The 26,937-nt window shown below is 44.0% G+C and overlaps 1 protein-coding gene across 10 annotated transcripts in view; it reads left to right on the plus strand.

Annotated features, from left to right (window-relative positions):
- LOC120918777 (microtubule-associated protein tau-like) overlaps nt 1-11,715 on the plus strand; it is a 101,160-nt gene extending 89,445 nt beyond the window's left edge. For 9 of the 10 annotated variants that reach the window (XM_040330562.1, XM_040330558.1, XM_040330560.1 and 6 more), the window contains one exon: nt 11,222-11,715. In XM_040330562.1, the coding sequence (XP_040186496.1) occupies nt 11,222-11,437 (216 nt within the window). In that variant the 3' untranslated portion in view covers nt 11,438-11,715. Of the gene's footprint in view, nt 1-3,857; nt 4,009-11,221 lie in introns of all 10 variants that reach the window. The other variant, XM_040330561.1, reaches the window with a different exon arrangement.
- The last annotated feature ends 15,222 nt before the right edge of the window (nt 11,716-26,937 follow it).

The raw sequence follows: 26,937 nt of genomic DNA on the forward strand, positions 1-26,937 counted from the left end.
AACTCCCAAACTGCAACTGTCATTTTCACAATAAACAATGCATTTAAAATGCATTTTTTGCTGTGAAAATGACAATGGTCCCAAAATTGTGTCAAAATTGTGCGAAGTGTCCGCCATAATGTCGCAGTCACGAAAAAAATCGCTGATCGCCGCCATTGGTAGTAAAAAAAAATAATAAAAATGCAATAAAACTATCTCCTATTTTGTAAACGCTATAAATTTTGATCAAACCAACCAATAAACGCTTATTGCGATTTTTTTTTTACCAAAAATATGTAGAAGAATACGTATCGGCCTAAACTGAGGATTTTTTTTTTATATATATGTTTTTGGGGGATATTTATTATAGCAAAAAGTAAAAAATATTGAATTTTTTTCAAAATTGTCGCTCTATTTTTGTTTATAGCACAAAAAATAGAAAACGCAGAGGTGATCAAATACCCCCAAAAGAAAGCTCTATTTGTGGGGAAAAAAGGACGCCAATTTTGTTTGGGAGCTACGTCGCACGAGCGCGCAATTATCAGTTAAAGCGACACAGTGCCTAATGGCAAAAACTGGCCGGGTACTTTAGCTGCCTAAAGGTCCGGGTCTTAAGTGGTTAAAGGAACCTATTTAGAAAATAAAAAAATGAACCTTTACAACCCCTTTAATATCTTCCACACCAGTACCTGAAAGATGTGTGCTGTGGATAGTCTACTTAAGGAAAGCTATAGTTTGAACCCAAAAATAATGTGGCGGAGGCTTAGTTTCTGTAAAGCTGACGTCAAGAATTAAATGAAAGCCCACTTAAATCTTTTGAGTCACTTAATTGATGGTATAAAAGGAGATTATTTTCATGTAGTTGCAGTTCCTATATAGGAAATTAACATTTCAAGATGTTTCTATGTAATGGAAAGACGTCTGGTGAATTACTCATAGTCCTCCACCTCAGTACCAGTGTAGAAGAGTGGGAATTTCAGGGCATTTAGGGGAAGTATTCTTGAGTTACTACCGCCAAAAGGACTTGTTATGCTGGCGCTGGAAGTAGAAGCCGATTTCTTAGGGCAGCAGCCGTGGACATCTCCCTCTAGTGTTCTTCTAATGTATGACTAACTGCTCTCTATGAATTCTGTGTGTGCTGATGCTTCTAATACGTTTGTAAGCACTTCTCTCTAGCTGTGTTGAGCAGAACCTGGCTTTACTTCACACTTTCTCTGCAGAACCAAAGCTGTATCTTTTCCACTCTTAGCCACAAATACTGGTCTACTCTTCATTCTGTGTGTCTCTCTATGGGAGAAGCGCTTTACTCTGTAGGGTGGGCCTCTGATCTCTCTGGAATCACTTTCCCCCCCTGACTATGCAGCACTGTTGTTTGGTTTCCCTTCAGTCTCTGCACCTTTTCTTCCACCTGCAAAGCAATTCCTGGGCGACTCTGCCTAGCCAGCTTCACAGAAATGTTGCCTTTCTCTCTCACCAAATTCTCTTTTTGTTTCCTTCTTTCTTACGCTGTAATGCGAGAGGGAAATCATGGCATTTTATATGGACTATGATACATAAAGTGCAGACTGCACCACCATCATAATGTAGGAACTACACTCCAGAATTCATTGGCCTTACTCAAATTAGGACTTTATGGGGCAGATCCACGTACCTGCACGTAATCTTCCGCCGGGCGCAGCGTATCTAAGATACACTACGCCGCCGTAACTTATTTATTTTATTTTGAATCCACAAAGAATTTGCGCCGTAAGTTACGGCGGCGTAGTGTATCTCTTGCGGCGTAAGGGCGCGGAATTCAAATGGATGTAATGGGGGCGTGTTTTATGTAAATACGTTGTGACCCGACGTAAACAAAGTTTTTTTTTAACTGCGCATGTGCCGTCCCTGGGGGTATCCCACTGCGCATGCTCGAAATTTAACCGGAACAAGCCAATGCTTACGACGGTGACGCCATTCTACGCAAATTCCTATTCGCGAACGACTTACGCAAACTACGTAAAAATTTCAAAATTGTACGCGGGAACGACGGCCATACTTAACATTTAGTACGCCTCATAATAGCAGCTTTAACTATACGCCGGAAAAAGCCGAACACAAACGATGTAAAAAAATGCGCCGGACGTACGTTCGTGGATCGCCGTAACTAGCTAATTTGCATACTCTACGCGGATTTTGACGGAAACGCCACCTAGCGGCCGCCGAAAAATTGCACCTAAGATCCGACGCCGTACGCCTGTCGGTTCGATCCTAGATGCCGTCGTATCTTGTTTTGTGGATACAAAACAAGATACGACGCAGGAAATTTAAAATTACGCCGGCGTATCAGTAGATACACCGGCGTAATCCTTTTGTGGATCTGCCCCCTGTCTTTAGGCATAAATCCTCCTCATATAAAATGCCAATTACTTCCTTCTAGGACACAGCCACTCTTTGCATATTCAGTTTTTTTTTCCCCCATATTTCCTCATCTTTGTACTGTTGCCTTCTCACATTATTATTCCTGGTCTATCCTATTCCACCAGTCATCAGTGCCAGCAGAAAAAATTGCATTTCTCATTTACTTACTCTATAATTCAGTATAAGGTTGACACAGACCATATTAGAGCCATCTACAGCAGGGGTCTTCAAACTATGGCCCTCCAATTGTTCAGGAACTACAATTCCCATCATGCCTAGTCATGTCTGTGAATGTCAGTGTGTTGCAATGCCTCATGGGATGTGTAGTTCTACAACAGCTGGAGGGCCATAGTTTGAGGATCCCTGATCTACAGGGTTCAATAATAGTAAAAGGTTTAGCACAAACAACACAAGCATACAATTGTAAAGTCACACATAGTCAAAGCCAGATCGGGTGGGAGTAGCAGCCGTCACATATAAACTCTTATACCATAACTGGCTCTTCTCTGTAAGGACCAGGGGTAGGCAACCTTTGAGAGGTAGCGATCTCCTTGGACAACATGGAGGAGCACCAATAAAGAAATGAGTGCAAGTCCTCAATAGAGAGTAAAGAAGGCATGAAAATAAAACTAGACTGATGCTGGAGTGCATCATAAAAGCAGAACATCTGCTACTTCGGGCTTGATTGCTAGTGTAAGTAGTATGAAGAGCAGTGTGTGTAAGTGGCAGTAGGGCACGGCCCTGAGGGTTCAGGAGGTAATGGGCAGGGGTGGGTCAGGAGGATGCAGGAGTGGCGCAAGGAAGCTGCTGTGGGCGATCTACATGTTCTGCCAGTGATCCCTGCCAGCCCTCCTCTCTCGGCCATTCCATAAGCACCTTGGAGGGATCAGAGAGAAGGGCCAGTGGGGATGAGTGCAGTACACTCAGGATTCAGCAGAAGATGTTTGGACAAGAGCCTGAGCTATTCTGGAGGCTTTTCCTGACCCACGTATGCAAGAGGTGCATGTACTGCAGAAATGTACTAAAGTCGTGTTTCATTTTGCCCATACATACTCACAATCCAGCATAGGATCTCATGTCCACAGTGGAGCATGTGTACATTTGTGTACTCTACTACTACTGACCTATTCCAGAATTTAGCTTACTTAGGCTGGCCATATGTTATACAATTTTCCTTTAGATTTACCAAAACTATATAATATGAGGTCAAACCTAAACACTTTCCATCTGTATACAATCAGGCAGGTCCTATATAGATAGTCAAAGCTAAATCTAAAGGAAATCGAGTAAAGAAATTATACGGTGTAAAGCCAGCTTAAGGGGATTGTTAACAGGACACAAAGCCATAGCGGCAATTAGGAACATCTGAACCCTGATGGCACTGATGCTCCCTCTCCCAGCTCCGACTTTACCTTCTCCATCCTCCTCTGTGTACATTCCATCCCCTTCATCCATCCCAACTCATCTTTTCACCCCCCCAGAGAGAGAAAGGGAACGAAGACAAGCCAACGGGGAGCCTTTCCCCAAACGGGTTCCCCAACATTGCTCCACCCCCCCTGCCCGAGGAGCCAGATTTACCACCCCCCCCACTTGAGGATCCAGATATACCTGAATTACTAGCTTTGGAAAGGGGTAAGTACAGGACTGTTTGTCGTCAAGCATCCAGTTGCAAATATGTTATAACCAAGACCTGGTTGTTTTAGAAGGTAGACTGTTTATTTTCAGCAACAATCATCAGGTATCGGTCTTTGCAGCGCAACACCAGAAAATAATCACTTGGCTGGAAATGGAATGTCTAGCACATAACCGGTACAAAGAGTAAATCTGAGGGAGCAACTATATTATATAGCGCCAACAGTCTACACTTGTTTATGGCATTGCCAAGCGATGTGACGTCTGTACAGTATCCATTCCACCAATAGCTCTTTAATTCTTTTGTACTACAATGCGTTTGCCATAAAATGTTAAAAACAAAAATATGGCCCCTTTTGTCAAAGCAAACCCCATGTACTGCAAGGCCTTTGGTTCTGTCCAACATTCCAACCGGCATATACAATTAGTGCCTGCAGCCAATGGGCTTTGTACATGCATGCAGTATTCAGATGAGCGCTAACAATGGTGACAGGGTTTTTCCTTTTTCAAGCCCCCTAAGGCACCAGCATTTTATGACTGATCTAGTATGTTTCCAGTATTTGCGCATGCTGTAGCTTAGTCATTTTTGGAAGATGTACTAGCTCTATGGAATACTACATTTATGAAATGACCTGGATCAACAAGGACCTTCAGACATGCTCTCTGTGCACTGCGATTTCAGTCCAGGCGCTATTTCATGCATTCTCTTTTCTAAACAAATTGAACTAGTTTGGTGTGCATGGGCTTGTCACCCCCCCCCCAACTTTCTAAACAATAGAAGTAGAAATATCCTGGCTTCAGAGGGGGAAATAATGCCCTATGACTGGTATGGGGAGGAGTAATAGTGCCCCTTCATTGGTGTCAGTAGAATGAATATATGATATCCTCCCGTGATTGCTGTGTCCTTAGGACACAGCTGACCACAAATCTGGGGTATAGAGGCAATCACAGCTGTGTCCAATGCAGTGGCGTCACTAGGGTTGGTGTCACCCGGTGCGGTAAAACATGGTGTCAACCCCCCCCCCCCCCCCCCCCCTGTCTAGGCTGCCCAGCACCAAGCAGGCAGCGCACGGGTTGCACCCCAAACCAGCCCCTGTAAATGAGTATAGGGCAGTATAGTGGCAGGTTAGGGTAGTATAGAGTGGTATAGTGGCAGGTTGGTGTAGTGGGGGTGGTATAGGACAGGTTAAGGTGGTATAGGGCATGTTGGGGGTTGCATAGGGCAAGTTGGGGTGGCATAGGGCAAGTTGGGGTGGCATAGGGCAAGGTTGGGGTGGCACAGGACAAGTTGGGGTGGCACAGGACAAGTTGGGGTGGCACAGGGCAGGCTGTGGGGGTACAGGGCTGTTTGGAGTGGCACAGGGCAGGCTGGGCATGTCAGCTAAAAAAAACCCCCAAAAAAACGGGATGGTGTCACCCCGTGCGGACCGCACCCCCATAGCAACGCCTCTGGTCCAATGACAGTGTAAACAGGATTTGCTGGTTATCGGTGTGAGGTGAGCTGATAACCAGCGAATCTACACTAACAGTGCCACCGCATCAGTGAAAGAGATAAATTACTTACATAGTTTTATAACAAATTAAAAAAAAATATTTTTTCGCAAAATGTTTTGCAAAAAAAAAAAAAAAGTGGGATAAAATACTGCCAAAAGAAAGCACTTTTGGTCTAAAAGAAAATGATAAAAATGTAGTTTTGATAGAGCGTTGCACGATCTCACAAATTGAGACAGCTCTGAAAATTGGCCTGGGCAGGAAGGGGGTGAAAGTGCCCAGTACCCCTTTCTAAAACTCTATTGAACAAATCTAATGTTAGCTGTACTTCACAAGGTTGTAGGGCACTTGCAGTGAGGCCTCATTTACTTGAATGGCTCATGCTTGGCACAGGTGCTACACCCACCAACCATGACAGGGCATATAACTCCTGCTGTGACATGTACCTGGCAACTGCAGCTAAAGTGGGTGCTGTTGGGTTAGGTGTGGTAAAAATACACCTCGTCTATGGGGGTTTTACTGCTCCCCAAACTGCAAATGTATACTTACTGTTCTGAGCCTGCTATAAGCTGCCCCACAATACATCTGACTTTTCTGGGTTAGCTGCACTTTGCCGTAGACTTCCATTATATCCTGCAGGTGTGGTGAACTTTCTGAAAGCGCACCAAGCCTCCTACATTCAGGCAGGATATAATAGAAGTCTATGGCTTAGCGCAGCAAACCTGTGCAGTGTGGGTAAACGGCCCTATACTATTATGCTCATTATATTGCTTCACACTGACCTGAAGTTTTCTTCTTAGCCAGGATGAGTGCAGTTGGTATCACTCTGCATGGGACAGGTGGCATCAGCTTCTGTGGCTCTTGCTCCCTCTACTGCAGTTCCAACTTTACAAGTAGTCCCTCTGCATTGCACTCTGATGCTCTGGAATGGTGCGTCAGCAAGCCCAGACAGCGATCTACCTGTCGCCTGACCCCCAAGCTACAGCAATGACTTCTGGAACAATCATAAAATGAGGTCGGCTTAGGGGCCAAGTTTTTTTTTTTCTTTTTTTAAAGTGCTGTTCTGTAGAATTATAATACTGCACACATGAATGTTGCATGCATGTAACCAAAAAAAAATCCCCACCTCTGTCATATAGATATGACAACCTTGCCATGTTAAAATTGTCTATACAATTTATCATCTATAGAATGAGATCGATCTACCCAATATAGAATTGGTATTCACTCTTAGTCTGGGTACACACAAACTTTGCAACCAACAGACTGAGTGCTTTCAGAGTTTAATAATCTCCACTTCTGTTTCATTGGGTAGTGAAATCAAAAAGCAGATTGTGGATAGGTTTCCTGTAGCCTTCAGTGTCCAAGTCACCCAACCCCGACCCCTTCCCACACAACACACAGTCTGAATGGGGTAATTTGGTACACAGAACAAATTACCCTTTCCAGACTGCATTGCATGTTGGGGTCCCCGCACTGAATTCAACATGAAACCACCCACACCTTCTGCTTTTAGACTCCCATTACAGACTGGAACACAGACTAAGATTCATAGTCACCAACAGAGAGACATTAAAGGTACAGAACTAAGAAAGCTACTTAGATCATAAGGGATGAAATGCATTTAACATTACAGAAAAAGTACAACTGAATGAGAACCTTCACCCATGTGATAGATATAATCACTTCCTGTTGGCTGCATAATATGTGGCCTGTCGGTTGGTGGCCTTTAAATCCAAGCGGCCACATATATGTGCCTATATAGGTAAACTATTGTGCCGAGAGCACACTCACAGCATAATAAACCATTTCCCTAAAGGGTCACAGAAAGCTCCCGATACATACTTGCAATTGAGAGCTTTCAGTCATGTGACTGCCAATTCCAACAGTCGCATTTTAAGAATGCCCACCTCCGCTTCCTGGCATTTAAATAATCTTAAAAGGCTAGGGGGTAGTGGTGGGGTTAATAAGTCAGTCTAGTCTATATAGAATTTGTTATGAGTTCATTGAGGGATACAGAACCCAGATATTGTTGGGTTATACCTAGAAGATGATTCTTTTCGATCCTACCTCAGTTTGTAGCAAGCAGTACCAAAACAGACAGAGGGGGCTCATGAAAGGACATAGAATTCAGATACTGTTGGGATGTCTAAAAATCTAGCTGAGGAGTGGTGGGAAAACAGCAACAACTGCTAACCATACAAAAATGGAGACTAGCTGTATCCCGAGCGCCTATAAGACAAATGCCCTAATCTGACCCAAATGAGGCAAAATTCCCCAGCCAACCTATAACCAGGTGGAGGACACTGAGACTCAACCTGATGCTGAAGACCAAGAACAAAAGTCATCACAAAGGAGTTGAACCCATATGATTACTCTGTGTACGGGAGGAAGGCCCGACTAAGCCTTTACATCTCTGACCCACTAGACTCAAGAGATGAGAAGGAACCCATGTCATAGGGATTGTCTGGCCAGACAACTAAAGTGAAGCGTGACAAAGAAAACCCTAAATTTAGCTAGAACAGCCTAAAAAAGGGCTAGAGTATCTCCGAGTCTGCCAGAGAACCCCAGAATTCAAAGTCATTGTGATTAAGGTAATCCATAGGAAACACCCCCACAAAACTAGAACCTAACCACAGATTGTAACAGGGAGGGGTGGGGATGAAACACCCAGGGGGAGGAAAGAGTACCTAACCGCAGATGGACAGGTCCTGAAAACCATCAAATTCCAGGAATGGCAATACATTATAAAACTTGCTTTGGCTCCAACAAAATCCTGATGCCAGTTTGAGTTTAGTGTTGTAGACTATGCCAACCATCGGAAGTGGCATCCTCTTCCCGTGGGTACTCCTGGGACTCCTCTACACACTGAATATAGCATTGCTTGTTCTGGCACCTCTGCCGCTCAAGAGAAGCCTTGCATTTTTTTTTAAATCCAAGGCTTCCTCTGATTGGCTGAGGTAGGCAGATGACATCGCCTTATCTCTGATTCAGCCAATGAGAGAAGCATTTTATTCATGAAAAAAAATACAAGGCTTCTCCTGAGTCGTGAAGGTGCCAGAACAGGCGATGCTCTATATTTAGTACAAAGAGGGAAGAATTAGGAGCGTCTGCTGAAAGAGATACAACACTAAATTAAAGATTAACCATCTCCCACATGGTGGTTACTTCAGGATCATTTGTAAGAGCAAAGTTGGCCCAAAGTGACTAAAATGTTTTAAAATTGCTGGAATTCTAGAGCATTCCCTGTTCTTGTCAGAGGGATATCTGCCCATCAGCCCAAGCAGACACAGATGACCTTCACCTGCAATGCAGAGGTCTGAGATGCACCTAGATGTGCGACCCTCTCCTCCACAGCCATAGGTTACCAGTTAAGAGAAACAAGTTCTCAGGGGAACTGTCCTTATAGGTGAGACAAAGACGCATGGCATTCAACCAGACTACCTCTCCCAATGATAAAAAGGACACACATTTGTTTTCAGAGGTGAAGACATAGCAGTACCTAGATCAGGGATCCTCAAACTACGGCCCTCCAGCTGTTGCAGAACTACACATCCCATGAGGCATTGTATAACTGACATTCACAGACATGACTAGGCATGATGGGAATTGTAGTTCCTGAACAACTGGAGGGCCGTAGTTTGAAGACCAATGACCTAGATGATACGACCAACAGATATGAAATTAGGAGACCTGCCCAAAGCAGGACCCCACGATTTAGAAGAAATCGCCTGTCCTGGAACACCAGAGTGCAACCCCAGAGCTAAAGATTCTCCAAGAAGAGGAAAGAAGAATCCAATCAGTTGCCTGATGGAGAGGCTGAGTGATCACACCAGGTAATACCTGGTCCAAAGAGGCAGACATGTTAGACTGCACAGAACTAGACCTTCCAACAGCAGAGAAGGGGGCCAAGGTAGACCAAGAAAGGTAGGTTCCGTCAATGGTCAAGGCTCCTGCAAAGGAGTGGAGGGGGTAAATACCTATCTAATGGATGGTGTGGGCCTGGAGATGAACATTGTGTGAAACCTTTCCAGTGAGGGACCATTGTTGGGTACCATTTCCAGTACTGAAACCTAAAGCTGCTCGTGGAGGCATATATAGTCCACTAGAATCCATGATGTCTACTCTCTTTAGCTTGTTGCTGTGTCCCATAAAGGGAATGCCAGACACAGGAATCAATGCTCTGAAGTAACAGGTATCTGAATCCTCAGTATCACCCCATGCACACCTATCAGAGTGAAGGACAGTCAAAGCTGGTCCCAGCTGACCTAGCAGGATAGAGGGAAGACACAGAGGGTACCCAGTAACACCAAAGGGCCTTGTTTGCCCACAGGTAGAAATGGAACATTACAGTATCTGAATTTTTGTCTCCATCAATGAACTAGAAAATGTTTTTTTTTGTATAAAATTCCCCTTAAAATGCACGACTTTGAGTTACAGTCACATCTAAAAAGTGGAGAGTTGTACTCAATTGCTGACCCATACAAGAAATAGAGGGCCAGATTCAGGTACTACATTTACGTTACACCGCCGCAAGTTTTATGGGCAAGTGCTTGATTCACAAAGCACTTGCCTGTAAAGTTGCGGCGGCGTAGCGTAAATCCGCCCGGCGCAAGCCCGCCTAATTCAAATGGGGCGGGACCATTTAAATTAGGCGCGTTCCCGCGCCGAATGTACTGTGCATGCTCCGTCCCTAAAATTTCCTGACGTGCATTGCGCTAAATGACGTCGCAAGGACGTCATTGGTTTCGACGTTAACGTAAATGACGTCCAGCGCCATTCACGGATGACTTGCGCAAACGACGTGAATTTTCAAATTTCGACGCGGGAACGACGGCCATACTTGACATTGGCTAGACCAGTGTTTCTCAACTCCAGTCCTCGGGGCGCACCAACAGGTCATGTTTTCAGGATTTCCCTCAGATCAAACTGCTGTGGTAATTACTAAGGCAGTGAAACTGATCAAATCGCCTGTGCACAATAATGGAAAGCCTGAAAACAAGACCTGTTGGTGCGCCCCGAGGACTGGAGTTGAGAAACACTGGGCTAGACCACCTAGAGGGCAGGTTTATCTTTACGCCATGTATCTCTACGGAAACTACGTAAATTTACAGTGACGGGCAAAGCGTACGTTCGTGAATCGGCGTAACTAGTCATTTGCATATTCTACGCCGACCGCAATGGAATCGCCACCTAGCGGCCGGCCTAGAATTGCAGCCTAAGATCCGACGGTGTAAGTCACTTACACCGTCGGATCTTAGGGAGATCTATGCGTAACCTGATTCTATGAATCAGGCGCATAGATACGACAATCGTATCTCAGAGATACGCCATTGTATCTCTTTTATGAATCTGGCCCAGAGGTCCTAATCCATCACTGGCGTTTAATGGCTCCGTCGATATATTTGCACGGAGATTAGGAAAGTAGTAAAGCATATTTCTGAGCAGTTCTTTTCAGTGGCTCATTAAATGTTCCTGTGATTCTCAGATCATGAAAATGAATGATCTATAATAGCTGAAGTGAAAAAGAAACTTATACAAAACTTCCTAACAAACCCAAACCAAGAGCCATGCTCTATAAACACACAGCAAAGCGTTTCAGCCATTGGGTAGTGGTCACTATGGTCTGTAGCAAAGGGTTGCCCTATATACATGCTGTTTTTGGTGGTGTCACCGATACATTACATTCCCCCCTAACTTCTTTTGGTTCCTACCCCCCCAGATTGAGTCCCACAAACTATCTTTCCGGGAGAACGCAAAAGCCAAGACGGACCACGGAGCAGAGATCGTGTACAAGTCTCCCAACCCATCCGGGGACACCTCCCCCCGCCGTCTCAGCAACGTTTCCTCTTCTGGCAGCATAAACATGTCCGACTCTCCGCAATTGTCCACACTGGCCGACCAAGTCTCCGCCTCCCTCGCCAAACAAGGCTTGTGATTTGTCCCTCCCCAAAGAGAGAGGAGGATGATGGGAGCTGGAGGGTGTGAGGGACGCATTCAACGTAAAATAAAGGGGAAAAAAAAAAAAGTAACAAAAAAGAAAATCCCACACTCAATGGCATAATTAAACTGGGCCTCTTGTATACTTATTTATTACACTTCCCATCCTTGGAAGACCATCTCCACCCACTTAGTAGCAGAGGGGAGAAAATCTTAGGTGTATATTCTTTTCATTGCTCCAGAGGCAAAGATGGTATTAAACAAGGTTTATGTATATTTTGGTTTGAGTTATTAAAATGGGTGTTGAAGGAGAGTGTTGTTCCTAAGTGCCCACTTGCATTGGTACCCCGATAGGCTGAAACAGAACACAGGGTTAGGTTCTAGAGCAGGGGTCTCCAAACTTTTTAAAAAAGGGCCACTTTATTGTTCTTCAGCCTTTAGAAAGGGCCGGATTGTGGCCAGTGGGTGCAGAAAATGTCCCAGGCCCAGCACCGGTGAGAATAAATGTGGCCTCAGGGTTGGTGGTCGGTAGGAGGAGGAGTAGGGCCCCTATCAGTAGGAGGAATAGTATCCCATCATTGATATCAGCAGAAGAAATAGTGCCCCGTTGGTGTCAGTGGAAGGAATAGTGCCTCATATCAGTTGGAGAAATAGTGCCCCAAGGGCCGCATAAAGGCTAACAAAGGGCCACATCTGGCCCTCGGGCCGCAGTTTGGAGACCCCTGTTCTAGAGCATACCAGTCCCCCATTACTACATACAACCTTTGACAGTACCTGAAGCTCACCACTAGAGGGAGCAAGGTATGACATATGTCATGGCACCAGTGTCTGTTTCCTACCTAGGTGGTCATTTGAACCTTGCAGGCCAAGAGGGCTTCCTTAAGTCAGCATCTGCTCAGTTTAACACCTTTTTTATTTTTTTATTCTTCTAGAATTAAGATTGTAATGGATTGATCTGAAAGCTGTTGCATGTTTTTTCAGATGGAGGCACAACATAATTGTTTGGGGCCGCCTGGCACCTCCTCTTGCCAAGTTTATTCTCTCAACCCCCTCAGCTGTAGTTAGGGACAAACCAAAAAAATAAATACAAAAAAATGGTTTGGCCAAAATAGTTAATTGCAGGAGATTTCTCATCCAACACTTCACCCCCAGCACCCTCCTGGAAGGATAAGGCCTTTGCATTGGCAGTGAGCAAGTTAAGTCCATTGTAGAAGCATGTTGATCATTTTCATTGTATCCTGCCAATGATTAACCACACATCTACCCTGTTTTGCCTTTTTTAATAAGCTAAGGATCTCTGCAAAAAAAAAGTCTGCCAAGCTTTCCTCTATCTCTGACCTCGCTGCATTAATAAAAAGAATACGGGATTGAAGAAGTTGCAGCGGCTGTTAGTTTTTAATGAAGCGGGTCGTCTGATCTCAGCAAGCCCCACCTCCGTAATTTTCAGTATTGCCTTCCTTTTCTCCCCTCTGTTATCAGTGATAATCAATTTCCCCCCAACCCCCACCCTTTTCTCTGTGTCTGTGGCTGTCCATATTCTGTGTCGTGTCTGACCAGCTGGTTCACACGGTCTGTTGCTGTAAAAGTGGATTTGGAAATAAAGTTATTAATACAAAATATCAGGGTCTCTGGGATTTAGTCTGTTAATTATGGGGGGGGGGGGGGGGGGGAATTTATCAGCTCTATCGGCATATAGGTACGATACACTATACCTGCAAGGGGGCAGAGTTGTTGGGGAACTAAGGCAGTGGTTCTCAACCTCAGTCCTCAATAACCCCCCCAATGGACCAGGTTTTACTTTGCACAGCTGCTTTAAATCAGTATTAATGACATGGTATTGATAAGAGATATTTTAGCTAAGAGAAGTTCCCAAAACATGGCACGTTGTGGGTACTTGAGGACTGAGGTTGAGAATCACGAAACTAAAACCACCTGCTGGCTGCTTATATGGCTTGGAGGGCTACAGTGCCGATACCCAGTTCTACCACCAGGGGGCAGAGTGACAACTTTGTTATAACCTTGTTCTTGGTGGGAAAACCTTCCCGACGCAAGTCTCTGTGGGAAATGATAAATAAAGGGTTATTTACTAAAGGCAAATCCACTTTGCACTACAAGTGCACTTGGAAGTGCAGTCGCTGGAGATCCGAGGGGGGACATGCAAGGGAAAAAAACAGCATTTTAGCGTGCACATGATTGGATGATAAAAAATCAGCAGAGCTTCCCCTCATTTCAGATCATCCCCTCAGATTTACAGCCAGGGCTGTGGAGTCGGAGGAAATTTTGGGTACCTGGAGTCGGAGGAAATTTTGGGTACCTGGAGTCGGAGTCAGCAAACAATGCACCGACTCCGACTAAATTTAGATTGTCGGAACATTTAGGAGTCTAAACATTTATCTACCGACTCCACAGCCCTGTTTACAGCGACTGCACTTTGCACTTGTAGTGCAAAGTGAATTTGCCGTTCGTAAATAACCCCCATTGGCAGTAACAGAAGTCGCCAGCAACTCACACAAAATAGTATTCAGATTAGATAGAAACAAAGTTAGAAATGGAATGGAAATATCGGCTTGTCAATTGTAGCCCTGGATGAAATGAGAACCAGTCCTGATTGGCTTTACCAAATGATCGGAACCTTTTTAGTGTTAAATTACATTAAACATGCTGGGAATAGAAGTAGTTCAATAACAACTTTAAACATGCTGGGAAATTAACTACATGTATTCCCAGCATGTTTAAGGAGTGTACTTTTGCTTTCCTATGACCCAGAATCAGCCTAAAGCCTGCCATCACAGACGCTCCAGGCCCTGGAAGAATCCCGACCATGTTGTCAAGCTCCACCCAGCTGTCTCCAGCTCTCAGCGTGGCTAAGAGCTGGAGCCAGCTGTGCCTGCCCCCTCTCCAGCCCAGTATGCTAGAGAGAGCTGGATGGGCAGAGCAGAGAGTAGTGACTGACAGTCACTGCTCCCCACAAGACCATGTGATTTTCGGTCTTAGAGACGACATGGGACATCACATTGGTAGATGCTGCAGAATGGAGGATGATAGAGGTTTGTTTTGTTTTTTTAAGTTCATGCTTCTCCTTTATGGGTGGACCACTGCCCTTTCTTTCATACACAGTGCATTCAAAAGGCTGAGTTCACACTATTTCGAATTGGCAATTTGTATAGCAGGAGATTGTGACCGTCTCTCTATGAAGCCGGTTCACATATCTCCGAAGCGGCTTCGGGGGACGAATTGCACAGAGTCCTGTGTGTCTTTTGGTCCAGTTCAGGTCCGAATTCAGACAAAAATTCAGGCTGAAATTGGACCTGAACTGGTGAATGGAGACAACTCCTGCTGTGAGCCACTCCCTGCTCTAGTGTGAACCCAGCCTAAAGTATTCAGACCCCCTTCACTATTTTTCCCCCCAATTTTGCTCTGTTGTAGCCTGATACTACAGTTTATATTTTCTCAGCAACCTACGCTCAGTATCTGTTTTTCTCTCCTTAATCTACACTCAGTACCCATAACAAGAATTTAAAAAAATGTCTGAATACTTTATGACCGAAGTGTAATATCTTGCGGACACAGTACACATCACCAGTCTGGCTGGCAGTACAGGCCTTTAGCAGGTCTGGTGGGGACTCCACACTGCCATGCAGTTCCTCACCATACCACTGGAGGGAGGCATTTTCCAAAGTGATTATACGCAAGACAATCTGAAAAAAAGTAATCTTAAGGCATCATTAAAGAAGATTCGCACATACAGTGCTTACAATGGAAGTGGACTTGTATGACTGCGTAATTGAAGTTCCCCCGATCACCAAAATACAGAGAGCAATAATGGACTTAACATATATATATATAAAAAAAAAAAAAAAGAGTCACTTACACAAATGTTTCTACCCCATTGGACGGCAGGGAGTGCTGGGTCTTGTAGTTCTGTAGAAAATATAAGGCTGTCTGAACGAGTATATCATGAATATTAAATGAGGAAAAAACCACAGGCGAGCCATCCAGATTGAGAGCATCCACAGTTCATCTCGGGTATCGATGAGGTCACCGATTGCCGTCATCTGATCCACAATTCTTCCACAAACAATGCATGGAACAGGTCAAAGGTTAGAAAGCAAATGGATGAGCTAAGAGTTTGTGACTATGAGACCCCCATCCATACAGGGAATTAAAATACACCACTTTGAGTTTTTTTTAAATGCCCTTCGAGGTTGTGCTTTCATACATAGGTGTCTAGAGGCAAAAAAAAATAAAAAATATTTTGAACAAAAAAGCCAGACTTGCATCGCTTTTAGCGCAAGGCACATTTAGCACTTGGGTGTTCATTGATTTCAATGCCCGGAAAAATCTAATATTCTGTCAATTCGAAAAAAAATAAAATGCCCACAGCCCCTAAACGAGTTTTCAAAACGCAGCTTGAGGCTGGGTTCACACCATTGCCAATTATTTTTACCAGCTCTCTGTGCAGCCGCTTCATATATCTCCACAGCGATATGTACAAAAATACTATGTGTCCTTTGGGTCCATTTCAGGTCCAAATTCGGCCAAAAATTCGGGCTGAAATCGGACCTGAAAACAGTGAATCAGAATGCAGCGTTTTTAACACCGCTTTTTCCTCCCCTGGCGCATAGGCAAAAAATAAATAAAAGTCCTGTGTGATTGAGGCCTTGGAGGAAAACATGTCTGCTGTAATTCCCAGAATATCACATGCAGTATTTGCAGTATCTGCGTCTTATTGGCTGTACACCGTCCAGGCTCACATAAGGAACTCACCCAACAGGTAAGCAACAGCGGCTCACAGATCAAGGGAGTGACTGGCATGCTTCAGCAATGCACATATGAAATACTCACATTCTGCTTTATATACAGCATGACATTTAACTGTCTTATGACCCCGCTCAACATCCTCTCCACATCCCTCCTTTTTGTGAATTCAGACAGATGTGAGAAATGACCATCACACGGCTCGCACAGAGGTCTAAACCTGTTATCTTCAGCCCTGGGCCCAGGATTACCATGGAGCCCTGCTGAATAGGTGGCTTGTATGCCTTGCAAGCACTTCAAGACTGTTTTCAGGTAGCCCAAACATTCTTTAATTCATGTCCATACTGAAAGGAGCTGAATATTCGTCAGGAGTTATGCTTTGTAGAAAAGGATTTTACATTATGGCCAAGACATTCAGACAAATCTCACTGCTACCATTCCAATACCACATAAGATATACATCTATATGTATATGTGTGTGTATGTATATATATATATATATATATTATAATTGGTTGGTAGTTGCCTTTATGTTCTGCATTCCACCTACAAATGAAAATTAGGTGTTGGTTTACCACAAAATGCATTTAATTTAAAAATTAATAAACTAGTTTCTAAAATGATTGGACACAGCCTCCCGCTCTGGAGAGAAAAAACGGATATGGCCGTGTGAAAGGGGCCTTACAGTGATCAATGTAATAAGCAATCAAAGCGTAAAGAAAAAAAAATCCAGACCCCCCAAAGTAGTAGAGTGTCACTATGGTAACACTGCACTGCTCTAGTGACAGTATGTAAAAAGATAAACATATTAACCACTTAAAGACCACCGCACGACGATATACGTCGGCAGAATGGCACGGCTGGGCACATGTCCCCTTTAAGAGCCCAGCCGTGGGTCGCCGGCGTGCGCACACGACCCGGGCCAAAGCTCCGTGACCGCACTCGCGGGACCCGATCGCCGTCGGTGTCCCGCGATCGGTCACAGGAGCTGAAGAATGGGAAGAGGCGAGTGTAAACACACCTTCCCCGTTCTTCACTGTGGCACTGTCAGTGATCGTCTGTTCCCTGATATAGGAAACGACGATCACTGATGTCACACGTCCAGCCCCGCCCCCTACAGTTAAAAGCACATGTGAGGTCACACTTAACCCCTTCAGCGACCCCTAGAGATCAACTTTTTTTACTGCAATTGTCATTTTCACAGTAATCGGTGCATTTGTATAGCACTTTTCGCTGTGAAAATGACAATGGCCACAAAAATGTGTCAAACTTGTCCGATGTGTCCGCCATAATGTTACGAAAAAAAAAAAATCGCTGATCGCCACCATTAGTAGTAAAAAAAAAACCTATTAATAAAAATAGCATAAAACTATCCCCTATTTTGTAAACGCTATAAATTTTGCGCAAACCAATGGATAAACACGTATTGCGTTTTTTTTTTTTACCAAAAATAGGTAAAAGAATACGCATCGGCCTAAACTGAGGGAAAAAAATAATTAATATATCTTTTTTGGGGATATTATAGCAAAAAGTAAAAAATATTGAATTTTTTTCAAAATTGTCGCTCTATTTTTGTTTATAGCGCAAAAAATAAAAACCGCAAAGGTGATCAAATACCACCAAAAGAAATCTCTATTTGTGGGAAAAAAAAGGACGCCAATTTTGCTTGCGAGCCACGTCGCACGGCCGCACAATTGTCAGTTAAAGCGACGCAGTGCAGAATCACAAAAAGGGGCAAGGTCCTTAACCTGCATAATGGTCCGGGTCTTAAGTGGTTAAAATGACACTTCTGTGTGTTAAAAAAAAAAAAAAAAAAAAAAAAAAGTTTTTCCAAAAATTCTGACCAAATTACAAGTAAAAAAAAAAAATAAAAAAAAAAACTCACCATGCCCTTTACTAAATACCCTGGACTGTCTACTTTCCAAAAAAAAAAAAAAGGGCTCTAAGGGCTCTTTCACACCTACGGACAAACTGTCCGTTTATTACAAGTCCGTTTACGGACTTGTAATGTATCCCTATGGGATTGCAGACGTTAGCGGATGATGCATCCGCTAACGTCCGCAACCATCCGCGTCCGCAAAGATCCGCTTTTGCGGACGGAAGAAAACCCTATTTTTCTTCCGTCCGGCGGAACGGATCGGATGAATACGGACACACGGTCCATATTCATCCGATTCACCATAAGGGAGAGCGGAGGAAAGACAGGGCGGTCTCTGCACTGTGTGCGGGGACCGCCCTGTCCGCCGACAGCTCAGCGGGGTTTTACGGAGGAATCCCCGCTGAGCCAAACGGGCTAACGGAGCGGATCAATACGGATCCGCCCCGTGTGAAAGAGCCCAAAGTGGGGATAACTGAAGATGTAGCTGTGTTCAGAATTAAGAGCCCTTTTCACACTGCCAGCCCCCAAAAAACACTGGTAAAGCGCTGTTAAAACTAGCAGCGCTTTTCAGGCGCTAGCAGGGTGCTTTTAACCCCCGCTATCGGCCGAAAAAAAGGTTAAAAGCGCCGCTGCCGAGGTGCTTTTGTGGCACTGCCCATTGATTTCAATAGGAAGGGGTGTACACACCGCTCCTAAAGTGCCTCAAAGAAGCTGCTTGCAGGACTTTCGACATCCTGCAAGCGCAGCGCACCAGCGTGAAAGCACTCAGGCTTTCACACTGGGATTGTAGATCAGGCTTTTTCAGGCGCTTTGTTTAGCGCTAAAGCGCTTGAAAAACGTCTCCAGTGTGAAAGGGGTCTAACATTCAAGCTCATGCTAAATAGGAGTCAGTACACACCTGCCATCATTTAAGGTGCCCCTGATTAACGCCAAATAAAGTTCAGCTGTTCTAGTAGGTCCTTCGTGACATTTTCTTAGTTGCATCCTACAGCAAAAGCCATGGTCCGCAGGGAGCTTCCAAAGCATCTTATTGTTAAAAGATATCAGTCAGGAGAAAGGTACAAAAGAATTTCCAAGGCATTAGATATACCATGGAACACAGTGAAGACAGTTATCATCAAGTGGAAAAAATATGGCACAACAGTGACATCACCAAGAACTGGACGTCCCTTCAAAATTGATGAAAAGACAAGAAGAAAACAGGTCAAGAGGCTGCCAAGAGGTCTACAGCAACATTAAAGGAGCTGCAGGAATATCTGGCAAGTACTGGCTGTGTGGTAGATGTAACAACAATCTCCCGTATTCTTCATATGTCTGGGCTATGGGGTAGAGTGGCAAGACAGAGCCTTTTCTTAAGAAAAACATCCAATCCTGACTAAATTTCGCAAAAACACATCTGTCTCCCAAAATCATGTGGGAAAATGTGTTCTGGTCTGATGAAACCAAGGATGAACATTTTGGCGCAAAAACAACACTGCACATCACCAAAAAAAAACACCATACCCACCGTGAAGCATGGTGGTGGCAGCGTCATGCTCTGGTACCGTTTTTCTTCAGCTGGAACAGGAGCCTTAGTCAAAGTAGAGGGAGTTATGAACAGTTCCAAACACCAGTCAATATTGGCACAAAACATTCAGGCTACTGCTAGAAAGCTCAACATGAGGAGGAACTTCATCTTTCAGCATAACAGCAGCCCAAAGCCATACATCCAAAGGAATGACTTCACCAGAAAAAGATTAAAGTTTTGGAATGGCCCAGCCAGTGACCAGACCTGAATCCGATCTGTGGGGTGATCTGAAGAGGGCTGTGCACAAGAGATTGCCTCGCCATCTGACATATTTGGAGTGTTTCTGCAAAGAAGAGTGGGCAAATATTGCCAAGTCAGGATGTGCCATGCTGATAGACTCCTACCCAAAAAGACTGAATGCTGGAATAAAAATCAAAAAGGTGCTTCAACAAAGTTTTGGTTGAAGGGCCAGTTCACACCACATGCAGTCCAGTGCATTTTCTTCCGCATCAAAAATGCACGGGAAGTAGGTTATATGGTTTTCAATGGCAGTTCCAGAAAAAGTAAAATAAGAACATGCTGCATTGTTCCTGCACTGGAGCGCTATAAAATGCATCAAAAATGCACTGGAACGCACATCCTTTAAATTAAGAAAAAAAGAGGGGGTGATGCACTGGACTGCATCTAAGACTCCCCAAAGCCGCACTGGAATGCATCAAAAATGCACATACAGAAAAGCATCTGGACCGTTTCTATGGTGTGAACTGGCCCCAAGTGTGTGCTCACTTATGCAACCAAATTTTAGTTTTTGTTTTTTACTTCCCTCCACTTAAAATATGTTGTTTAAAGTGGATGTAAAGCCACTCTCATCCTTTCTAAACTACTGCCATAGTGTTGATCTATAAGGATGTAGATGCCTCCTGCGTGTATCTTTACCGGTCAAATGTCTCCCCTCTGTCTGTTATAAGAACTGAAAAACTGCAGATTCTGTGGGTGGATCTGTTGTCTGGAGCTCAGTGGGTGGAGTTGTGATGTCAGTAGACTCCCCGCCCACCTCTACACTCCCCTTGTCAACATGCCAACATTTTGTCCTGTGTATTCCTTACACTGAATTCTGCCATGATCTAGTCAAAATCCAGAAAAGTAACCACATGACTTCAGAAAAGGAGTGGGGGTGGGAATTAAAGTAAGGCCAGTCTCCAGGCTAGTGCATGAGATAGGTAAATGACCTGTCACTCACAGCAGCAAGGGGGCGGAACGGACCAAGGATTTTCTCTGCAAATCCGTTTTATCTCACTGAACAATAAAAAAAAAAAAAGAGGATTGCTCAGAGCTGCATTAACTCTTTGCGGCAAGACTGGGCACAGATGATAGGAAATATTTTAATCTACATTGTGACCGCCAAAAAAAAAAAAAAAATCAGGTTTACATCCACTTTAACCACTTGGGATCCGCCTGCCGTCAATTGACGGCTACAGTGCGGATCCCAATTTCCAAACTGGGCGTTCCCCGCGCGCGCTCCAGAGCGCGCTGCGGGGAAAATCTGTGTTGGCCGTGTCCCTCGGACACAGCCAATTACAGATCGCCGCGAACGGCCAATCAGAGTGGCCGTTCGCGAGGCGATCTGTGCGGCCAATGAGAGAGGATCTCATATGTAAACATATGAGATCATCTCTCATTGCCGTTTTACACAGAGACAGCGGTGCTGTCTCTGGAGAGGAGACCGATCTGTGTCTCTTGTACATAGAGACACAGATCGGTCACCCCCCCAGTCACCCCCCCCTCCACCTACAGTTAGAACACTAAGCAGGGATACATTTAACCCCTTGCTCACCCCCTAGTGTTAACCCCTTCAATGCCAGTCACATTTATACTGTAATTAGTGCATATTTATAGCACTGATCGCAGTATAAATGTGAATGGCGCCAAAAATGTGTCCGATGTGTCCGCCATAACGTCGCAGTCCCATTAAAAATCGCAGATCGCCGCCATTTCTAGTAAAAAAAAATAATTAAAAAAAAATAATTCTGTCCCCTATTTTGTAAGCGCTATAACTTTTGCGCAAACCAGTCGCTTATTGCGATTTTTTTTTTTTTTTTACCAAAAATATGTAGAAGAATACGTATCGGCCTAAACTGAGAAAAAAAAATGTTTTTTTTTTTTAAATTGGGATATTTATTATAGCAAGAAGTAAAAAATATTGTATTTTTTTCAAAATTGTCTCACTTCTTTGTTTATAGCGCAAAAAATAAAAACCGCACAGGCGATCAAATACCACCAAAAGAAAGCTCTACTTGTGGGGAAAAAAGGACGTCAATTTTGTTTGGGAGCCACGTCGCACGACCGCGCAATTGTTAGTTAAAGCGATGCAGTGCCGAAAGCTGAAATTTCACCTGGGCAGGAGGGGGGTATATGTGCCCAGTAAGCAAGTGGTTAAAGCGGGAGTTCACCCATTTAAAAAAAAAAAAAAAAATCTCCCCTTAGCTTCCTGCTCGTTCGGTCTAGGGGAATCGGCTATTTGTATTAAAATATGAGCCGTACTTACCCGTTTTCGAGCTGCATCTTCTTCCGTCGCTTCCGGGTATGGGTCTTCGGGAGCGGGCGTTCCTTCTTGATTGACAGTCTTCCGAGAGGCTTCCGACGGTCGCATCCATCGCGTCACTCGTAGCCGAAAGAAGCCGAACGTCGGTGCGGCTCTATACTGCGCACCGACGTTCGGCTTCTTTCGGAAAATCGTGACGCGATGGATGCGACCGTCGGAAGCCTCTCGGAAACCTGTCAATCAAGAAGGAACGCCCATTCCCGAAGCCCATACCCGGAAGCGACGGAGAGGATGCGTCTCGTAAACGGGTAAGTACTGCACATAGTTTAAAATAAATAGCCGATTCCCCTAGTAATAACGAGCAGGAAGCTAAGGGGGAAAAGTGCCCTCTAAGGGTGAACCCCCGCTTTAAAGGTGGAAAAAGTTCTGAAATGATTTACCTTTGTCTCATTTTTTTACATCACAGAAACCTGACATTTTAATAGGGGTAGAGCTGCACGATTCTGGTCAAAATGAGAATCACGATTCTTTTGCTTAGACTAAAGATCACGATTCTCAAAAACTGAATGCCAGAACCCCCCCAAATAAATAAACAAACCTGTGATGTATCTGAAAATATGAATATATAAAAAACAGACCAGTGATATGTCTATAATGCTAAAGACCATATAACTCTTTGATTCTGTTTTTTTCATAGGAGTTATATGGTCTTTAACATTATAGACATATCACTGGTCTCTTTTTTTATACATCAGAAGCAGTACCGTCAGCAACCACTGGGTGGTGCGTGGATACACACTACAGTTGTACAGATCTGCAAGAGAAGCCCAGGCATCCATCCAGCGGCGCAGGCTGCTGTCGTCGGTTCCGATATCGGCGCCATTTGCGTTCCACACTGGTTACTTGGAACCGGCCGTGAAACAGAAGAATCGCGGGTCATCCCGCGGGGAGATCGCAGGCGGGGAGAATCGAGATCGCGATTCTCTCCGCAATTAATCGTGCAGCTCAAAATAGGGGTGTGTAGAATTTTTATAGCCACTGTATAAAACCATAGATTATAGATTCTAACCTTCACACAGACTAAATCATAAACACTGATTAGGGTTATTTTTTTTTTTACCAAAGAAATGTAACAGAATACATTTTGGCCTAAATTTCTGAAGAAAAAGATTGCAAAATGTTATACCAGAAACAAAAACGTACAAATAATGGTTTAATTATTTACAAAAAAATTCAGGTCTGTAGTTTTTATAGCAAAAATAGGATTTTTGTACTCACCGTAAAATCCATTTCTCTGAAGTTCATGGACGGACACAGCATCCTTTGACAGTAGGTGCATGACCCTACTGTCAAAGGATGCTGTGTCCGTCCATGAACGAAAGAGAACTATCTCCAAAAGAAAGCTCTATTTGTGCGAAAAAAATATAAAAAAAATGTAATTTGGGTACAGTGTTGCATGATCCCGTAATTGTCAAAGTGTGACAGCGCTGAAAATTGGTCCAGACTGAACGGGGGTGGAAGTGTCTGGATTTGAAGGCATTAAATTTTTTTTTTGAAATTACATTTCTATGAAATTTTTAAAGTAGATGCAAACCCAGTCACCAAGTATTGGAAAAGTTCCTGCAAATACCCCACACACCCTCCTATGGTACATCGCGTGCAACTGAACTCAACACTACAAGAAAAAAAAAGAAAAAAAGAAGAAAATTAAGTCTAATACAGTCATGTTTAACTTGTTTATTTTTCTTTATTTTTTTTCTCAAGCACTGTTTTTTTCTGGAATTTTTCTCCAACAGGATAAGGATGTTAAACATTAAAAAAAAAAAAAAGAAAAAAAAAAAAAAAAATCTATAAAGCCCATAGGCTATATTCAACCATCATTACAATGCCTGGGAAAAGGAAGGAGGGTGGAAATAAACAGAAAAGCTAATAAAAATTATTTACAAATTACAAGTATTGTGTTTCATTATTGTTTTTTTTTTTTTTACCTTTATACAATGCTAAATGTTCTCAAAATGTTCAACAATTTCTTGCTGGAGAACTGAAGCCATTATTAATGCTTAGAGCTGGACAAGGTTTAAAACAACATCAACGTTTTCAGTGCTGAAGACTGTGTCTGCACAGGGTTAAAAAAAAAAAAAAAATTATATATATTACATTTTTTTTTGGCCTTTTTTTTTTTTTTTTTTTTTAATGGGACAATAAAAACGATATATACAACTAAAATGGGAACGGGGGGGGGGGGGGGGGGGGGGAAAGATAAATACAGACTCAGTTTAACCCTTTGCATGGAAAGGGAGACTTTTCGTTACTTTGACAAGAAAGAGGTCTTGTTTCGGTGATTATAGACCATCAGGAAGAACGACAGTGAATTTAAAACAGGGATCCTCAAACTACGGCCCTCCAGCTGTTGCAGAACTACAAATCCCATGAGGCATTGCAAAACTCTGACATTCACAGACATGAGTAGGCATGATGGGAATTGTACCCGTGTTTCCCCGAAAATAAGCCTGGGTCTTATATTAATTATGCCAAAAGACACAGTAGGGCTTATTTTCAGGGTAGGTCTTATTTTTGGGGAAACAGGGTAGTACCTGAACACCTGGAGGGCCGTAGTTTGAAGACCCCTGATTTAGAACATATAAAAATGACGACCAGTTGTGAAAAGTACAGGAAATACAAAAATACACATTTGGCTAAAGCTAGAGATCACATTATTGGTGCACACAATGCCTCCCCCACCAGAATATGAGATATTAGCATGGGGGGGGTCACCATTGCACAGACATAAGCGGCAAGACATACTTTAGTACTGGCTTTGGAGAACGGGGATTTAGGAAAGCTCAAAGTGTTAAGATTTTGATGCCCAACATGGTAAAAAAAAATAAAACCTAGACAGGCCAATTGAAGGTCTCCTTTCATGGCGTGCACCAAGCAAACCTGAGTTCACTTTCATGCCAGCCTTCCCAGCGGAGCGAGTCTCATGCTACCCCATACCCAAAAGTGCCAGGTATTCCCTTCTGCTGAACAGAACAGTGGAGGAGCAAAGAAAGGGATGGGGAGTGGATCAAACCAAAAATGGCTGCTCTTGAAGGCTTCATGCACATGGGCACCTGGGGCCACATGATGTAAATTTGGAAAAGAGTCGCCCATAATCAATCACAGGATGTGGCTGTAGGTGGGTGATAGGCTGGTACTTGCAGAACATATGCCCCTGGATGCAAGTCTGTCTGCACCTAGGGGTGTATGCCCATGCACAAACGTATATCTAGCAGAGCAGACCCATGTAAAAGTGCCTCCTGTAAGTGACTTTAAGGTCAGGTTCACACTATTGCCCGGGTTCTTCGCAACAGCAGGATATTTTGACTGGCTCTCTATGGAGCCGGTGTTTTTCGTCAGATTCGGCGACCTGTCAGAATCTGGCAAGTCTAATTCACGCAACAGAGGTTTGCGAACACCAGTCAGATGGTTTAAGTGTTCTCGTTACTTATAGCATCCAGCTCTTAAGGCCACCAACATAAAAAACGATCCTTTACAGTGGGGGCTGCGCTTGTTTAGACTAGGGGAGAGTTTTTTTTATACTTCTCTGCTCCACCAGCAGGTGGCACTCCTCCTTTCTGTGACAGACCTCGCATCCAGTGCAGGGCTCCTGCATTGGTCTTTATGGTGTCAGAACTTATGGGGCAAAGACACTGCAAGGACTGGTCGAGCAGCACCTAAGACCTAAGTCAGGGGTGTCCAAACTTTTTTCAAAGATGGCCAGATTTGATGAAGTGAACATGAGGAAGGGCCGACCACTTTGCCTGACATTCTTTGAACCATTAAAATGCGGACTATGGGGCAGATCCACAAAGAAATTACGCCGGCGTATCTATTGATACGCCGCGTAATTTCAAAGTTCCCGCGTTGTATCTTTGTTTTGTATCCACAAAACAAAAGATACGACGGAACGAGGGATCGATCCGACAGGCGTACGTCTTAGTACGCCGTCGGGTCGTAGGTGTATATTTACGCTGGCCGCTAGGTGGCGTTTCCGTCGAATTCCGCGTCGAGTATGCAAATTAGCTAGATACGGCGATCCACGAACGCAAGTCCGGGCGGCGCATTTTTTTACGTCGTTTGCGTTCGGCATTTTCCGGCGTATAGTTAAAGCTGCTATATGGTGGCGTACTCAATGTTAAGTATGGCCGTCGTTCCCGCGTCGAAATTTGAATTTTTTACGTAGTTTGCGCAAGTCGTTCGCGAATAGGGATTTGCGTAGAATGACGTCACCGTCGTTAGCATTGGCTTGTTCTGGTTTAATTTCGAGCATGCGCACTGGGATACCCCCACGGACGGCGCATGCGCCGTTAAAAAAACCGTTGTTTACGTCGGGTCACAACGTATTTACATAAAACACACCCCATCACATCGATTTGAATTGCGCGCCCTTACGCCGTCAAAGATACAATACGCTGCCGTAACTTACGGCGCAGATTCTTTGAGGACTCGGAAAAAAAAAAGAGTAAGTTACAGCGGCGTAGTGCATCTTAGATACGCTACGCCCGGCGGAATAATGCGCCGCTGTAAGTGGATCTGCCCCTAAGTGTGTTTGTTCGAGCACTAATACACCGCCCAACAAGAATTCTCTTGCCTTTGTGGCAGTGGGTGAGTTAAAGAGATGAGCTTGGGCGTGTTATTTGGAAAAACCGTATTTATTGTCATATAACATGCACCTTCATTTTAAGAAATTGCCAGGAATGCTGCACCCACCATTGCCAGGAATGCTGCACCCGCCATTGCCAGGAATGCTGCACCCGCCATTGCCAGGAA

Source organism: Rana temporaria, chromosome 12, assembly GCF_905171775.1.
Source record: "Rana temporaria chromosome 12, aRanTem1.1, whole genome shotgun sequence".
Classification (NCBI taxonomy): Eukaryota; Metazoa; Chordata; class Amphibia; order Anura; family Ranidae; genus Rana; species Rana temporaria.